Source organism: Lepidochelys kempii, chromosome 3, assembly GCF_965140265.1.
Source record: "Lepidochelys kempii isolate rLepKem1 chromosome 3, rLepKem1.hap2, whole genome shotgun sequence".
NCBI lineage: Eukaryota > Metazoa > Chordata > Testudines > Cheloniidae > Lepidochelys > Lepidochelys kempii.
This window is the reverse complement of record NC_133258.1, coordinates 121,371,633-121,390,108: the sequence shown is the minus strand read 5'-3', so window position 1 is coordinate 121,390,108 and position 18,476 is coordinate 121,371,633. Positions and strand designations below refer to the sequence as shown.

The 18,476-nt window shown below is 40.0% G+C and overlaps 1 protein-coding gene across 5 annotated transcripts in view; it reads right to left on the bottom strand.

Annotated features, from left to right (window-relative positions):
- Positions 1–18,476, bottom strand: part of MAP3K4 (mitogen-activated protein kinase kinase kinase 4) — a 144,482-nt gene that overhangs the window by 93,871 nt on the left and 32,135 nt on the right. For all 5 annotated transcript variants that reach the window (XM_073337845.1, XM_073337847.1, XM_073337846.1 and 2 more), the window contains exons 2-3: positions 18,013–18,203; positions 2,452–3,839 (exon numbers count right to left, since the gene is read on the bottom strand). In XM_073337845.1, coding sequence (XP_073193946.1) covers positions 2,452–3,839; positions 18,013–18,203 — 1,579 coding nt within the window. The remainder of the gene's footprint in view (positions 1–2,451; positions 3,840–18,012; positions 18,204–18,476) is intronic.

Sequence of the window (18,476 nt, the reverse complement as noted above, 5' to 3'; positions counted from 1 at the left end):
ATTATTTTTCATTCCTATTCATTTTTAAAAGTATGCTCTACCTATCGGGCTAAACTTTCATACATAGTTTCCATTTGTTTTTAGCCTATAAAAATGTGAATGCACATTTGTTCACTAATACCGAATGGCACACACACATCAGCATGTACATGAACTAAGATTTTGCACATGCATATGCTTCAGAAATGCACAAACATATTCTCATACAAAATCTTGGAGAACATAAGTAGAAGCCAGTTTGAAGCTGGCTGCAATTTCAGCCAATAGTTTTAATATATTTTTTGTAGAGAACAAAATGATCTCAAGATCAACAGTAGTACTACTAGCATGATTCTTCACACCATCAAGTTACTTATAAACGTGAATTTATTAATCCTCAAAAAACCCTTGTGAGGTATATAAATGTTATCCTTTTACAAATAGGAAAACAGAACCAAGAGGATCCAGCAACTTGTCCAAGAGCACAGAAGGAATTCATATTAGAGCTGAGATTAGAAAGCAGAAGGATCCCTGTGTCCCAGGACTAGTCATGCCACTAAACAATGCTACCTCATGATGGAAGAAAAAACCTTGACTACTAGTATTGCTAAATACATATTGTCTAAAACTTGCGTAACACTGTTTATGTCATGATTATTGAAGAACATATGGTAGGAAATGTTATTTTTGTTCCAAAATACAAACATGTAATAAACAAATTCTATAAATTAGCTATGCTTATTTCAGTATTAAGTGTCAGGAGAGTTAGCAATTCATGAAGGTACATAACTAGTTTACTAGAAAGGATTTCTCCATGGAAAATTGTTGTTTCTATCAAAACATTGTTAAGGTTATATCATCAATCACAACTAAGGAAATACTTATGCTACGTTGAATAGCAACTTAATTACATGATCAGATGCCATTTCTAAAATATAATAAAATACCCTACTTTTTCTTCTTAAAGTTATATACAAACGTAGACTCTTGCAAGATTATTTCCATTCACGTACACTTACACTACTATCATGGTCACAATGGTTCGCAGCATCATTAACAAGAAAGAAAATATACACCACAGAACATTTTAAGTTTAGTCAGCAGCTGGTATTATGCAATTTCTTTTCAACAGCTAACAGATTTTCTTAAGTGAAGTTTGTGGATAAAGCAGTTAACACTGAAGTGACCAATATGCCTTAAAGTTTTTTCACTATTGCTCAGTATTATACTAAATTTGTAGTATGTTGTGTAAGAACAGTTTACTGTGTAGTTAGGATTAGATGAAGTGAAGCGTTTGCATATACTGTCCTTACATGTGCGGTGTGCTGAAGTCTACATCTACAAAAATAGATGGTAAACCATAAATGGCATTGTGGCTTAATTCACCTCTGGAGACCTGAATTCAGATCCTGTTTGGGCTACAAATTCTAGCCATAAAAACTTCAGAAGTCCATAGCTAATTATCCTGGATCTTAATTACTGCATGACATTTCAACCAGTACACTCAGTTTATTGCTTCCATCATTACTTTCCATTTAAATCACTTATAATTTTCTTTATTTAGTGTATTATAACCTGAAACAAAAAAATGAAAACAAATAAGAGCCAGTGGAAAAATTTAATGGACTTAAGCTGCTTTCTTTCATAGATTTTAAGGTTAGACGAGACCATTAGGTCACCTACTCTGACCACCTATATATCAAAGGCCATAGAATTTAATCCCATATTGAGGCCTATAACTTGTGTGTGGCAAAAGCACAGTTTCCAGAAAGGCATCCAGTCCTGATTTAAAGACAAAAGATGGAGAAGCCACCATTTGCCCCTTGGTAGTATGTTCCAATGTTTAATCACCCTCACTGTTCAAAATGTGTGCCTTTCTTTCTAATTTGAACTTGTCTAGCTTTAACTTCCAACCATCAGAACTTTACCAAACAATAATGGTGCTTATAGTAAACACAGTTTATACTACATGGAAGGTTCATTCTTACTTTTGCTGAGGTCAACAGAAACATTTCTTAATTTCATTGTTAGCTCTTGTAGGCTCTTAATGGTAGCGCACCTCCTTTCTCTCAAAATTAAAAGGATTAACTCATTAATATAAAGTTATCTCAAACAAATATGGCAATTAGAATGAGCTACTGATTCTTGGAATTTACCAATTATTACTACACTTTAAAAAATGAGAGTGAGACACTTTATAAATCAAATTGCAATACCTGAGAAAACACCTGTTTCTAATTAGCAGAGATTACATACCAAAGGTAAGAAACAGGTGTGTCCAGAATGAAATTTTATTTTTATTTTAAGAAGGAGAAAAATGTAAGTCAGAAAACTGGTTTGTCAGGTGAAAATAATTGATGCTTTCCAAGCTCTTGATTCAACTGTGGTAGGTAACATTTGAAACAATACTGAGGGGGGGTGGGGAGCCGAGTGAATCTACAGTATTCCCATTTATGCCAGCAAGGAACCTACCTCCAGCTGGTGATCACCCTTTACCAATGCCATACGGGCCCTTTGCAAGGAACCATGCATTAGCTTGTGAAGTCTTAAAATTAGTTTCCTCAACCCCATTTGCTTCAGTGCTTTGTCTACAAATGGCCTGTAAATAGAGGTCAAACAGTGTCTGCTGCAGCCTGCCTCGGCACTGCACTCTGGAATAACCCAACAGGCCAAGTCATCCTCTGATTCAAGCCTGTCAAGCTTCCTTGAAAAATGGTCCTGTAGCTGAAAATCAAAATTTGGCTTATTGGTAAAATTGTTCTTGATGGCTTGTCTGAGTTCCTCAACATTCTCCTCAGAGATTTGTTCTTCATCTTCACTTTCCTCAATGCATGTTCCTGAGGATTCTTTTACTTCTGCTTCCCTACCATCTTCCTCATCCTCTGGATCATTTTCCTTGGACGGTTGAGGAGAAGGAATTTCAAACACTGGCCAGCCAATGTCAGACAGATTCTTGATGCCCAAAACAGTTCCCATAATCCTTAGTTTCTGGTTTAAGTCTTTTGTAATGTTTAACCACAGACAGAGTGCCTGCACCCTGTCTTGGAAGTCCTTTGCAGCATACTTTTCATAGTCCTTTTGAAGGGCCTGCAGAGATGGATAAAGTGCTTCTACATACTCTAGCAGCTCCATTATCCTCTTTACTTGCTCAAAGGAGACCCGCTGACGATGGAGGTGTTCATAGTAACTTGTGTAACCCACAGCACTAGTTCCATGGGCTGCTTTGCAATGTCCTTCTCCTGAAGTACCATTGAAACTGGCTTCATTTCTTACACAGGAGAAGCTTTCATACTTCACTTTGAAGGTGAGGATTTCATTAATAATATCTGGGATGGCTTGACGGGCCGTATACAGATAGAAATCTTGGTCATTAATGCTCCGGCCTGCATGCCATGCTTGCAGCTCAAGCCAGATCAGTTCATTGGATCGATTCAACCAGACAGAGGAGGTGTTTTCCTGTCCTCTCTGTTCCCGGTCCTTTTTCTTTGAGACTGAGGTAAGCTTTAACAAAAGCCGCAGGGTTTCAAAAAATTTTAAGCGGTCTGCTGGGCAATCAGTCCTAGAAGTCTGGCGTGCAGTTCTGGCTATAGGCATGGGCACAGAGACTGGAAGCTTAGCATTGCTACAGCCAAGGCTGAGGTAAGGCTTATTGAGATCAACATCTGGAATTGATTTTTTTGGCAAGGACCCACCAACTGAGTCTAACATGAATGAGCACTGCACATTTTTCTTGAGATCTCGTTCTGTTGTCCTAAGGGTGGCTCGAATCTTTTTCCCGTGCTTATAGCTGTGCTCTTCCACATTGTCAGTGGTTTTGCCATTATCTTTTTGTGGAGGCTGATTTGGTGCACTCATCTTTTCTGTAAAAGAAATTGAAAAAGAATTTGACTACAGCAACATGAGGACCTTTTTAAAGAACACTGCTCCTTAACTACATTTTATGAGTCTTATTTTATTTGTACTTTCTATCCACCCAAGCGTCCAAATTTTGTTTTATTTATATCATATGCTAAATAGATAGAAAGAAAACAGTTCCATAATTAAAAGTAATATCTGCATTTTGATTTTATAAGTTTAGGTGGCATTTCCTTGTTTATTTACAGAATGCCATAACCTCCACTAATAGAATTTATACTGTAGTTATCATCATGGTATCTGATCAACTTACTGATTTTAAAGGTTATATACATAGTGATACGTTACTCTAAATCTCCATCTATGGGAATTTAAAAAAACTGAACTGGGAAAAGCTAAATTAAAAAATCTAGGTCAAATATTAGGTATCTATAAAATGACCAAACAGGATTTTTCTACCTCTGAATATCCATCAATCTTAATCCACAAATTACTGGCACAACACAGTAGCTCCAAAATTTGCTCTTTTAATTACACAGTCACTTGGACACCAACAATTCATATACACAAGTGAAAACCCTAGAACACATATAATTCCCAAAATAAAGAAATGCTGAATCCACTTAAAAATGAAGAGCACACCATTGTATTGTGGGATTTTCTAACAATAGGTTTAACTCTGCAACCACTGGTAAGAACATTTTGCAGTACTAAATAAAATTGTAATAATTGACTTCTAATTATAATTACCTCTTTTGCTGCATGTGGCAGCTGGAGTCAGTGACTAAGCAGCAATCCAGAGGGCACAGAGGGACTAACAGCCTGGACGCAGATTGACTGTAAAGGTTGGGGCCTGCTTTAGTTTCTTGCATACAGTATTTACAAAACGGGGAAATCAGCAAGTGATCAAAATGTGAAATTGTCAAAGTTACACCACCAAGCATTTTGTCTGATGCAAGTAACTCTCCTTTCTTTACACTGAATACATTAGAAGTGTAATAAAGTGGTAACAGTCAGAACAGTGTACCCAACCACCTAGATTCTCACATCTCAGTAGTATCTTATTGAAAATATTTCAGCAATGATGGAATGCTAATTACAATTCAGCACTTTTAAAAATATATATCTAGTAGCTAACACTAACTGTATCCACAAACAGATGGAAACAAATCAAACTGTTATTTCCCTAGAACAGAGGAACAGTACAAAATGCTGTAAACATCCCACGTTGCCAATGCACGATTATTCCCTATATTGAGTACATTCCCATACCTGTCCTTACAGAAAGTACCTGCATTATAACCCTGATAGCAATCAGGGAGGTGGCCACTAATCAAGGTTCTCCTCAAACTCTGTGATTGCACAGCCTCTGCCAGAAGACACTCTTCACAGACTGATGCCTGCTGCATAAAAGTCCAGCCACTGGTCTCCCCTTTCACAAAACAGCCAGAGGAAAAAGTGGTGGTGGTACCCCTCCCCTTATCAGTTTTAGCCCAATAGTTAGGGCACTCACCTGGAATATGGGAGTCCCTGGTTCAATTCCCCCCTTTACCTGATAGGGAGTTAGGAATTTGAATTTGGGTCTCCCCCCACTGCAGGAGACTGCCTTAGTCATAGGTACAGAGGAATTTCTCAGTCTCTCCTCTCAAAGCTGTTCCACTTTTTATAAAATAAATAGTCCTTGAAGAAGGGATTTTAAGGGCATGTCTATATGGTGATTTAGTGTACGGCAAGCTGGGATGTAAAACGACAGTGCTCTAGCCTGCCACACAACAAGTGGCTATATGGAGCCTGCTGCCTTGCGCAGCAGCACTACCTTCTTCTCTGACTGTTCTGTGGGCCTTTTGTTTGCTTTTGTCAAAATGCGTGAAAGGCAAAACAAAATGTTTCTGAATGAAATGTTCTGTTTTGACTTACCAAAACATTTTGACTTTTTTCGTTTGGTTTGGCAAACTCTATACAAATTTGCAAATAGTTTTGGTCAACCCAAAACTGCATTTTTCAGTGCATTGTTTGAAAAATGTCAGACAAGTCTAGTGGTAAGTTTGGGGAATGGAATGAGTGAGGAGGAATGAGGCCTGGTCTACATATGAAAATAGCATTATGTCAGCAACTGATTTTGCAGAATCAATGCTGCTCATGGATATAAATGTAAGTGCAGAGGACAAAAACTGTGTTTGTACTCTGTTCAGCTATACCTGTTACTAATGCTACACTATTTCCCCATGTAGACAAAGCTGAATCAATAGAGAGGCAGAAGAGCGGAACAAGTGACCACCATGTCTGCTGAAATCTTCTCCATCCAAATCTGCTGCTCTTTTCATCTTCATTAATTGCAGTCCCTGTTTTATAGGCTACCCAGGTCCCAAAGCTCCATACTCTATCACAGGGGTCAGCAACCTTCCAGAAGTGGTGTGCCAAGTCTTCATTTATTCACTTTAAGGTTTTGCATGCCAGTAATACATTTTAACATTTTTTAGAAGGTCTCTCTCTATAAGTCTATATATTATATAACTAAACTATTGTCGTATGTAAAGTAAACAAGTTTTTCAAAATGTTTAAGAAGCTTCATTTAAAATTAAATTAAAATGCTGATCTTACGCCGCCAGCCCATTCAGCCCGCTGCCAGCCTGGGGTTCTGTTCACCTAGGCCCGCAGCAGGCTGAGCGGGGCCTGCGGCCGGGACCCCGGCTGGCAAGGGGCTGGCAGCCAGAACCCCAGACCAGCAGTGGGCTGAGTGGGGCCGGTGGCCAGGACCTCAGACTGGCAGTGGACTGAGCGGCTCAGCCCGCTGCCACTCAGGGATCCCGGCCCTGCCCACATAGAGTGGATACCTACCTTCTCCCTGATTCTAGCCCATTCTCTTCCTCTCTCTCTGCACTGAGCTGAGGGTGGGAGTGCACTGAGCACAGGGCTGGGGGTGAAGGAGCAGGCTGGGGGTTGGGCTGCAGGGTCTGGCCAGGAGCTAGAAGGGGGGAGGGGGCTCAGGGTTGGGGCAGGAAGTTTGAGTGTGGAGTGCTTATCTGGGCAGCTCCCATTTGGTGTGAGGGGTGTAGGAGCTCCTGTTTGGTGCTCAGGGTGGGGGTGGGAATGTGGGGAGTGCAAGAGTCAGGGCATGGGGTGTGGGGGGGCTGGATATGTGTGGTGGGTGCAGGAATCAGGGCAGGGGGCTGGGGGGGTGTGAGGAGGGTGCAGGAGTCAGGGCATGGGGTGTGGGGGGCTGGGTATGTGGGAGAGTGCTGGAGTCAGGGCTGGGGTCGTGGGGGGTGCAGGGGTCAGGGCAGAGGGCTGAGGTGTGGGGGGAGGTGCAGGGGTCAAGGGCTGGGGGTGTGGGCCAGGGTCATGGGGGTGCTCCCAGCCCCCTGCCTAGAGCGGCACACGGCAGGGGGCTGGAGGAGATATGCCCTGATTCCAATCCCCTTCCCCAAGGCCCTGTCCCCACCTTGTCTCCGCCTCCTCCCCAGAGCAGCAAGCACGCTGCAGCTCTGCTTCTCCCCCTCCCTTGCAAGGGCCATCAGCTGATCGGTGGCAGGGAGGGAGAGGAGGGGCAGGAATCCAGCATGCTGGGGGAAGAGGTGGGGGAGAGGGAACTTGCCTGCCCTGCAGCAGCAGCCAGCAGAACCAAGCTTCTTCACCCTGCCCCCTCCCGCCCCGGGAGGAGGGTGGGTGCGGAGAAGAGCGGGCCGAGGCGGGCAGGATTTTTAATGACATGCTGCTGCCTGCCGGGGTCCCAGCCCCGGCCCCGCTCAGCCTGCTGAGCGGGGCCAGTGGCTGGGACCCAGCAGGCAGCAGCGTGCCATTAAAAAAATCAGCTCACATGCCACCTTTGGCACACATGCCATAGGTTGCCGAACCCTGCTTTATCAAACACAGAATGCTACCGCCCACCTTCTCATGCATACAAAGAAGCATGACCGCATCACTCCCCTCTTCAAAAAACTCATTCATATGGATCTAAATTTAAAATGTCCCCTCCACTGTACAGATCTCTCCATGGATCCACTCCAATCTACTTATCAGAACCTGCTCTGACCATCCGACCTTTTCCTTACATCACCCACATATTCTCTGTCCTATTGCACAATCTCACCCCTTCTTTACCAGAGCTTCTGCCACCAGGAATAGCCTTCTTTTGTATCTCAATTTCACAGACTCTCCAGCTCATTTTAAAAGTGAGCAGAAATTAATTTTTTCTTTCTTTCTTGCCTCTAGCAGAATGTCTCTCTATTAATGCTAATAAATATTTAACTTGGTATTTATATGTAATGATGAAGCAGCATTTTTGGATGTAGTTTATATGACAGATGCTGGAAAATAGGCCTTACATAGAATAAAGTTGTGTTGTCTTGGTTACCAGATATTTTATCAACAAAACTTTGGCTTTGTCTTTTTCCTTCCCTGGAAAATGTTGACATCTTTGGAATGGATGTAATTTGAGGACTTCAGTAGCTCAAACATAGGTCAGGGGTTTGTTACAGGAGTGGGTGGGTGAGATTCCGTGGCCTGCGTTGTGCAGGAGGTCAGACTAGACGATCATTATGGTCCCTTCTGACCTTAAAGTCTATGATTCTGTGAACTGCTGCTTGGTATGTAAATCATTCCTTCCTCTTTTTCTGCCTCTGCTCCCACACCCCGGCATTCTCCCACATCTGCCCTTTTTTGGGCGGGTGAGAAAGGGAAATAAGGAGACCCTACACTATATGTCTATTCACATTCTTATATGTCCAGTATGTGGACACTGGCTTCTTAATTACAAATCATCTTTTTTACTGTAGTATCACTGAATTCTACTATAGTATTACTGAATTATTTTTTAGGCACTCATTATAAGGAATTCCAGCAAGTGTACTTAATGATCAGATTGTACAGCAACTGATATCTTCCTTTTTCCTTGTCCAACTATACAGAATTAAATTCTGAAGGGCAACATTAAACACTTTAAAAAATCCACCAAAGATGCCTTTTGCCCCTGAACCTTAGTAAAATTTATTTCGGGACAGGGAGCTTATTTCTTCATTGTTCAATTTGCTTTGTGCGTTTGACATCATGTGTGTGTAGCTAGTTTCACAGATTCTTCTATATAGTCAGTCCATTATCCCTTTTTTCTGGGCAAGATTCACAGCAGCAGGGTAGAGAAAACACATTTAAAAAACAAAGAAAGCCATTGTAAAACCACAAAAGGCCTGGGGAACCTAATTGCAGATGTAGAACATGACATTACTTTCAACTTTTTTTTTTAAATTGACTAGATTTCAAGTTGATATGTGGTTTTTATTTTAAAGGACAAGAGAAAAAGATAGCCCAGGTTTAAAAATGTTAGCATTTAATCAACCCCTATTAAGCTTTGACATTCACATCTCATTTAGGCGAGTTTACAGTTATTATTGTCTGGTCAGAGACAGATTTTTTCAAGGTTCAGTTTGGTTAACTGGGCAGTACAAAATTGGTTTACAGAAAATTGTGGAATGTAGCAAAAAAAAAACTGAGGAAGATTGAAACTATAGGAGACACAATTTGTTTAATTTCTGTAATTTTCTCCTGTGGTCAATATTAAAAAGTGCAATTCTACCCTCAAATGGGACTTCTAGGAAGAATGACAGGGTGGATAAAAATCAATGATTTTTAAAAAAAAAAAAATTGGATTTTTTTAATTTAAAATCCGATTTGTTTTTATAAAAATGCTTTTTTGAGGAAAAAACCCTATCTAAAGATAGTTTTAATTAAGATACATTAAAGCTTAAAGATATCTCACCACGGAATAGGCTTTATAAATTCTAATTCTATAGTATGAGACAATATAGTCATGTAATATTTAAGAAAAGTTTTCTAAATAAATTCCAATAGTTCATTGATTAGGGACCCAATTTTATGGGGTTCCACAGGCTTCTGTATAGATTATTTAGGTTAATCTTCCTATCTACCCAATGCAACTCAGTGCTCCATCTAGAAGATACCATCAGAGATGCTTAGTTTTGCAGTTCTCAAACTGTGGATGTGTGTCTCCAGAGGTAACATGCTAACAGCAAAAATGTTTTTAAATAAATAAATTAATATATAGAGGTGAGAAATAACAGACCTCAACTCTACTGTCCCTCTGCAAATTTGTGTACACAGAGTCAATCCCTTAGCTCTCTCTAAAAGTGCAAAGTTTCAAAAAGTTCAATGAATAGAAGATTGTTGGGGGCTGAATAGATCTGGACAAGGAGAAGAAGTCTGGAGATAAATGTGAGAAGCGAAAGATATATTTTTTTTGTTAAAATATTATATGTTTGCTGTTGAATACTTAACATTGTTGTTTTAGTTAAATAAAACAATTTAAATGTCTGTCTGGTGATGTTCTCTTCCTAATACAGCATGGCAAGAAAATCCTCCAAATATTAATGATTAACCTGTTGAATTGGAGATAGTCCATCTCCCAATGACTTCATAAATATCAGCTTCACTTACCTTTGATAAATGAAATAACTAATCATTAATTTTCTGATACAGCTGTAAAACTAATCTGAAAAACTTTTCAAAATAAATCACTGTTTAAAAATGTATAGTGTGTACCTTCTAAAAATGAAACCTACATACAGACTGCTGCGCTGGGCATCACAACATGGGGAGTAGATGGCCAGCCCTCTGTGAAGAAAGAGGTGGTTAGGGACTATTTAGAAAAGCTGGACGTGCACAAGTCCATGGGGCCGGACGAGTTGCATCCGAGAGTGCTGAAGGAATTGGCGGCTGTGATTACAGAGCCATTGGCCATTATCTTTGAAAACTCGTGGCGAACGGGGGAAGTCCCAGATGACTGGAAAAAGGCTAATGTAGTGCCAATCTTTAAAAAAGGGAAGAAGGAGGATCCTGGGAACTACAGGCCAGTCAGCCTCACCTCAGTCCCCGGAAAAATCATGGAGCAGGTCCTCAAAGAATCAATCCTGAAGCACTTACATGAGAGGAAAGTGATCAGGAACAGTCAGCATGGATTCACCAAGGGAAGGTCATGCCTGACTAATCTAATCGCCTTCTATGATGAGATTACTGGTTCTGTGGATGAAGGGAAAGCAGTGGATGTATTGTTTCTTGACTTTAGCAAAGCTTTTGACACGGTCTCCCACAGTATTCTTGTCAGCAAGTTAAGGAAGTATGGGCTGGATGAATGCACTATAAGGTGGGTAGAAAGCTGGCTAGATTGTCGGGCTCAATGGGTAGTGATCAATGGATCCATGTCTAGTTGGCAGCCGGTGTCAAGTGGAGTGCCCCAGGGGTAGGTCCTGGGGCCGGTTTTGTTCAATATCTTCATAAATGATCTGGAGGATGGTGTGGATTGCACCCTCAGCAAATTTGCAGATGATACTAAACTAGGAAGAGTGGTAGATACGCTGGAGGGCAGGGATAGGATACAGAGGGACCTAGACAAATTGGAGGATTGGGCCAAAAGAAATCTGATGAGGTTCAACAGGGACAAGTGTAGGGTCCTGCACTTAGGACGGAAGAACCCAATGCACAGCTACAGACTAGGGACCGAATGGCTAGGCAGCAGTTCTGCGGAAAAGGACCTAGGGGTGACAGTGGACGAGAAGCTGGATATGAGTCAGCAGTGTGCCCTTGTTGCCAAGAAGGCCAATGGCATTTTGGGAGGTATAAGTAGGGGCACAGCGAGCAGATCGAGGGAAATGATTGTTCCCCTCTATTAGACATTGGTGAGGCCTCATCTGGAGTACTGTGTCCAGTTTTGGGCCCCACACTTCAAGAAGGATGTGGATAAATTGGAGAGAGTCCAGCGAAGGGCAACAAAAACGATTAGGGGACTGGAACACATGAGTTATGAGGAGAGGCTGAGGGAGCTGGGATTGTTTAGCCTGCAGAAGAGAAGAATGAGGAGGGATTTGATAGCTGCTTTCAACTACCTGAAAGGGGGTTCCAAAGAGGATGGCTCTAGACTGTTCTCAATGGTAGCAGATGACAGAACGAGGAGTAATGGTCTCAAGTTGCAGTGGGGGAGGTTTAGATTGGATATTAGGAAAAACTTTTTCACTAAGAGGGTGGTGAAACACTGGAACGCGTTACCTAGGGAGGTGGTAGAATCTCCTTCCTTAGAAGTTTTTAAGGTCAGGCTTGACAAAGCCCTGGCTGGGATGATTTAATTGGGGATTGGTCCTGCTTTGGACTAGATGACCTCCTGAGGTCCCTTCCAACCCTGATATTCTATGATTCTATGATCTATCTCGAGTTGTGAAGAATATGCATTAACGTTATAACACCCAACAAGAATGCACTTTTATGTAGAAAACCATGATTAAATTGAGTCTTCCTGACTAGTGATTTAAATCAAATCCACCCTCAAGAATGGCATCACGGGGTTTCATGTTTGCTGTTGCTCCATGCATCCAATTTGCTCAGTTTGCAAATACATACATACATACATAGTTTTTCTGAGCACCAGTGTCACGGACTCACCCTGCTTTGACAGCCAAGCTGAGTTCTTCCTCTCTCACACACCACCATAAGTTAAGGGTCTTCCAGGTCAAGCTATGACCTGTTATACTTGTCAACCGTACAGTTTTCAGTTCAGGCAGAGGGTTTCTCCATGTTACTTTCTGCACAGTCTCTGGGGATAATGCTCTGATAAGTATGTTCATTAAGGATGGGAGGATTTACTTTTAATAATAATCTACTGTCCAAGGCTAAAAACAGAATTGGCACCTGACCACTGTGTTAGCAGCCACCGCTTTTACAGTTACCCAAGTCCACGCACTAGTTCACCACAAACTCATTAGCTGGAGATATCTTTGGAACAGACCTGAATCAGCCATGGTCCAGAAGGTCAAGAATAAGTCATCATACCAGAACACTGGTTCTAGTGAAGCAACTGGCAGCCAGTAAAGTACTAAGAACCATTGATGAAGCTTCCAAGTCCCTCCCTTCTAAGAGTGGCTATCTTCCTGTCCATGGAATCTTTTCAGAAAAAAGTCTCCCTCAGCAAAAATCATCATGTCCTTTGCCAGGGATACTACTGCTCTATCAGCATTAGGGAGGATAAAAAGAATGAGAGAAATGTAGAGCTGGAAGGCTCTCAGGTGGTCATAAAGTCCAGCCCCTTGTGCTGAGGCAGGACAACATATACCTAGACCAGTGTTTGTCCAACCTGTTCTTAAAAATCTCCAATTCTGGGGATTCCACAACTTCCCTTGGAAGCATATTCCAGAGCTTAATTACCTTTGTAGTTAGAAAGTTTTTCTTAATATGTAACCTAAACCTCCCTTGCTGAAGATTAAGCCCATTACACTTCTTGTCCTACCTTCAGTGGACATGGAGAACAATAAATCACCATCCTCAACAGGCCTTAATATATTTGAAGACTGTTATCCAGTCTCCTCTTGGTCTACTTTTCTCAAAAGACAGATACCGCATCAGAGTTTGACAGAGAACAATGGATAACTACTTCTTGAGTATGATCTTTCTACCATTTGTGCACCTATCTTATAGTAATTTCGTCTATAATACATTTCCCTGGTTTATTTATGAGAATGTCACATAGGACTGTGCCAAAGGCCATACTAAAATCAACAGATATCACATCTACTGCTTCCCACATCCATTAAGCCAATCACCCTCTCAAAGAGAAAATTAGGTTGGTTTGGCATGATTTGTTCTTGATAAATCCATGTTGGCTATTCCTAATTATCCTCTAGGTGCTTACAAATGAAAATCTGAAAATTTGTTCTGGTATCTTTCCAGGTATCAAAGTTAGACTAATTGGTCTTTGCATTGTAGGACCCTGACAAGTTTCAGAGATTCCCTACAAAACCTTCTACCTTTGTTGGGTATTTTCTATCATTCTTGAGTGATCTGTTCAAAGGAGGAATTAATGGGTATGGTAAATTATATTTTCAATTTTGAATGAAAGATCTCATTGGTGGCCAGCACCTCCTCTACATGGTTTCAAAAAGGTCTGGAAGCAAAATAACCTATACTGTTTCTCTTGCTCCGAGTTATCATGGACCAAATTTGAGAGTTCTCATTTTTGAGGTGAGAAGCTAGAGCGCATGGAAGCAGATAATGTCCTGAGTCTTTTCTTGGGTTGGTTGTTTGTTTTGGTGAGGGACGGACCAGCAGCAAAAGGTCAGTTTCTTCTTATCTTTTGGGTCACAACTCACAAAGAAGTCATGAGCCCCACTTCTCATCATCATCATCTAATATCCCTAGGGGAGCCCAGATTTTCCTATTCAGAAGGAGAGTCCTAAAGGATGTTAGATTCTTTACGAAGTGACTCAAAAACCCCTTAAAAAACAGGGCAGGGACCATGGAATTTTTTCCTTTGGAAAAGCAAGTCTGGGACAGGGAATAAGAGGCATGTGGATATGACCTGAAGAGTCCTTGATTACTGAAGGAGGTTCAGTCTGGCTGGCTGAAGAGGATTAAGCTGATCTTCTGGAGGTGTCTCCAGAGATGCAGAGATTCCAACAAACCATCCAGACTCTAAATTCATTCCCCTGGCTAAACAAAGGTCCATGCCTGGGAACTACTGTAGCAGAGCTCCCTTTCTGTAGCTCCTGAGGGTTCTCTTGCCCTTCAAGCTCCCTGCATTTGGCCTGTTGCATCACAATGGAGGAGGGGAGAATAAATGGAGAGAATAAGATCATTGGGCAGTCCCATTTGGGAAACAAAGTTCCAGAAATTTCAGACCCCTGAGGAGGAAGAGAGAGATGAGATGATTTTTTCTTGATGCAATCCGAAAAGTACAAGTACAAGAGATGAGATTTCAGTGGCTAAGTAAGGAGCACTGAACTGCCACTCTTTTTGCACCACCGGAGGCACAGAAGCTGGCAAGGGTGTGGAAGGGGCACTGCTCAGCCCAGCCTTATGGACAAGTCTGAACTGCAGTCATCATTTGCTGGAAGAAAGGTGCATTGCAGATGTTTCAGAGTGGGGGAAAGGTGACGATCCAGAAACTAATTAAAGAGGTAGAGTTTGTCATGTCATCTTTTTTGCTTCTAAATACACGGTAGTAAGAAATCCAGTGAGAGAGCGATTAAATAAACACACACTGGTGACACCAATAACTGGCCTTGTTCTCAAAGCTTTGTTAATTCTCGGTTAACTGCAGGATAGAAGTAATTTCGTGTTAAAGTAAAATTTAATCAACTCAAGACAGCCAAATAAAATGCTTCATGATCTGTTTCAAAAACAGTTTGGTGCTTCATTTAAAGCAAATATTACACAAACTCAGCCTAACTAGAAAGCATTTGTTTTAGTTCAGAAATAAGGAGAGTAATTTCAGTTAGTTCTTTAGTGACAGAAGACTTTAACCCCTCCATCAACTTCCTCAGATTTCCTGCCTCAGCATATTATCTGTATATTCTATAACAAAAGGGAAAAAAGGCCTAATAATTTTTAAAATATTAATACAACTAAAAATATATTGTTATATTCCAGTGAACTTACAATGTGCCAGACATCCCCCCGCCTTCCACAGACACACACGACAGATCTCACTCTACACAGCTTGAAATCTATTAGCAGAACTTTACGAACATAGATAAAGTTAACCAACAAAAGAAAATTTGTCTTAATTGATATAATACTCCTCTCTCTCACAAAGATACAAACCCTCGGATATATACTCTTGGTATTTCAATTCCCTAAAATATACCAAAACTGCTATGAACTACAGCTGCAGTTACTCTGACTTATATTTTCTTAGTTCAGAGACTGAAGTTTTGTTACCATGGTATTAAAATCACATGAAGGCAAGAAAAGCTATTGATAAATTGCTATGTGCAAAATTAGACAGGCTTTAATATTTCACAAAATAGAGTTTAAAAAGGCACAATTAAAACCCAGTAAAATGAGTTTAACAGCTCAAATGACTATGCAGCTAACAACAGATACAGTGTGCCTTCTCTTAAGTTCTACTGTAAAGAAAAGGTCTTTTGGGAATGATACTGTAAGGATGACCTTACACAGAAGATGCCTAAAATAGTGGGGAATCAAAACTTCTGGAACATGTTCAGTATAAATACTCCATTATTATGAATAGTTTCATTAGACAGCTCCACTCCCACAATTATTCAATGAATACTGTGTATATCTTTGATTCTGCTAAAGCATTTACCTTTTTTTCTATACTATATTCTGGCAAAGCAATCCTTTCAGTAAACATACATTCAGTGTTAAGATTTCATATATACACTAAAAAAACTGCTTTAAAAACAAATGTCAGCTGGTGCAGTTGTGCCACCACTGTAACTTTACTAGACGTCATTCTAACTTTTCTAAAAAACTGTAGGTATATTCTTTATGACAACAACAATGAACCAATCATTATTCTTAAAACAGCTTTAACAAAACTTTGCCACCAATATGAACACCACAAACTTTAACAAAAAAAAAAAAAGGTAAAGTGGCACTTTCGGTAGAGCAGGTGTTCTGATGAGGTTTTCTATCAGAAGTCTGACTACTAATGACACTTAACATGAGCAAAGAACATCATCAACTTAAAAATACTTCTGGGTAAAAATGTTTACCTATTGTTGTCAGATAACATTACTTATGTATCTGTTGTTACCTAATATTATAAATGATTACGGGACATTGTTTTTTTTTTTATCAACTTGTTTATGCTGTGTCTTTGACAGCTCTTTCTATATAGTTAAATTCACTGTATAGCCAGTCAATTTCTCCTAGTTTGTGTGGATCTTTCACACAGCAAAAAGGGGGAACAATTAAAGAAACACGATAGTGTAAATGTAAAACCACAGAATCTCAAGCATTTGAAAATATTTTTAATTCAATTTCTTAAATTGGCTAAAGTGAAGAGTGTCCCTTTAATAATTTTCTCACTTTAAAGATGAGTGTTTGTAAAGCACCTTTGAGATCCTTGAATGGAAGATGGTATAAAAGTGTAAAGTATAATGAGAAAAGCATGTCTGGCTGCCTGATATTATAAAATGCTATCAATTTAATATTACAGGCAACAACTTTGAAAATTATTACTATTCTGAACCCAGGTAATAGGATTCCATTCTCTTAAAATAGCTCAGTATATAGTAGTAAAAGAATCAGTAGATAAGAACAGTTCCAAGAAAGCCACTTCTGTTAATGACAGGTTTCAGAGTAGCAGCAGTGTTAGTCTGTATTCGCAAAAAGAAAAGGAGTACTTGTGGCACCTTAGAGACTAACAAATTTATTTGAGCATAAGCTTTCGTGAGCTACTGAATGCATCCGATGAAGTGAGCTGTAGCTCACGAAAGCTTATGATCAAATAAATTTGTTAGTCTCTAAAGTACCACAAGTAGTCCTTTTCTTTTTACTTCTGTTAATGACACACTGGTATTCAGTGAGATCCTGCAAGCCAGTTTAAGGACCAGCAAGTCTGGAACCCAGGTCTGGAGAGCTCCCAGGAAGCAGATAGCTCTATGCACACAGGTAAGAAGAGAACTGTTAAGTTCACTGAGAAAACTTGGACAAAAGTGACCAGCATTTCCTAATAATCAACTATTCTCATGTAGTCCATACCAATGGGAACTTCCATGATTCTGAACCCATGTTTCTCTGTGCAATACCCTCCCGGGAAATATGTGCAAACACCAAGTCTACTTGTAAAACTGATTTACAGTAAAAGGGGTGGGAGGAACCTAATAGAACAACAAATAGCAAAGAAACTGGTTGTTAGTCTCTGACTGAAATTGCATTATATCATGCACAGAAAAAATGTTGTCCATCATTCACTGAAACTGTATAATAAGTTGAATAATTTTGCTCAAAATGCTTGCTTGCTTCCCAGTGTATTTTCCTATTAATTTTGTAACAATGGATGTACCTGTGTGTACATTTACTAGTGTGGTTACCCAGTATCTATAGTTTGTTATTAGAATAAAAAATTAATAAAACTAAATGGTCTGTAACAAAACTAAATGGTCTGTACAATTTACAAAAACTGCTTTTTTGATTGCTGACCACCAGAAGGTAAACAGGTCTGTCTGAAACTGAACTGCAATTGTGAATATACAATGGCTGCTATGATTTATTGCCCAATGTACATTAAATAGAAAGGGGGAATTACTGCAAATCTATATTTCTCTATAAAAAGGACCTATGAAAGTTCATAGACTACTGAATGGTTACAAAAAAATATCATATACTACTACTACTACTTTTAAATTACAGATTTTTTAAAAAAAAGTCACATACCTTTCAAAGTGGAGCGGCTAGTAGATTTCCCAAGATTATTTTTCTGGTGCTTTGTTGACATACGTTTCATCTGTCGGGGTGTGCTAGGAGGAGAGGTCCCATAGAAAATGTCAGCACTGGCTTCATCTGATAATTCCTCAGGTTCAGATTCAGAAATCTTGCAAGCAACATCCTCTGACTTGCACTCTTGTCTGAACAAGGGAAAAGAAAGTCAGAATAGGGAGTTAAAAAAAATTTGCTAATTACTTTAGAAAGCCCACCCATTAATATGTCACCTCCCCAACTCTCTACTTTCCTGCCGCTCCCATGTAACAACTCTTTTTACCAGCAAACTTGCTGGTAAACACAGCAAGTTTGCTTTCACCTTCCACTAATGCACAGTTTTGTTACCATCCTTTGTGCAGTGTATATGTAGTACTTGTCATACATGTCAATAAGAAAACTTTTACTGGAAATAACAAAAG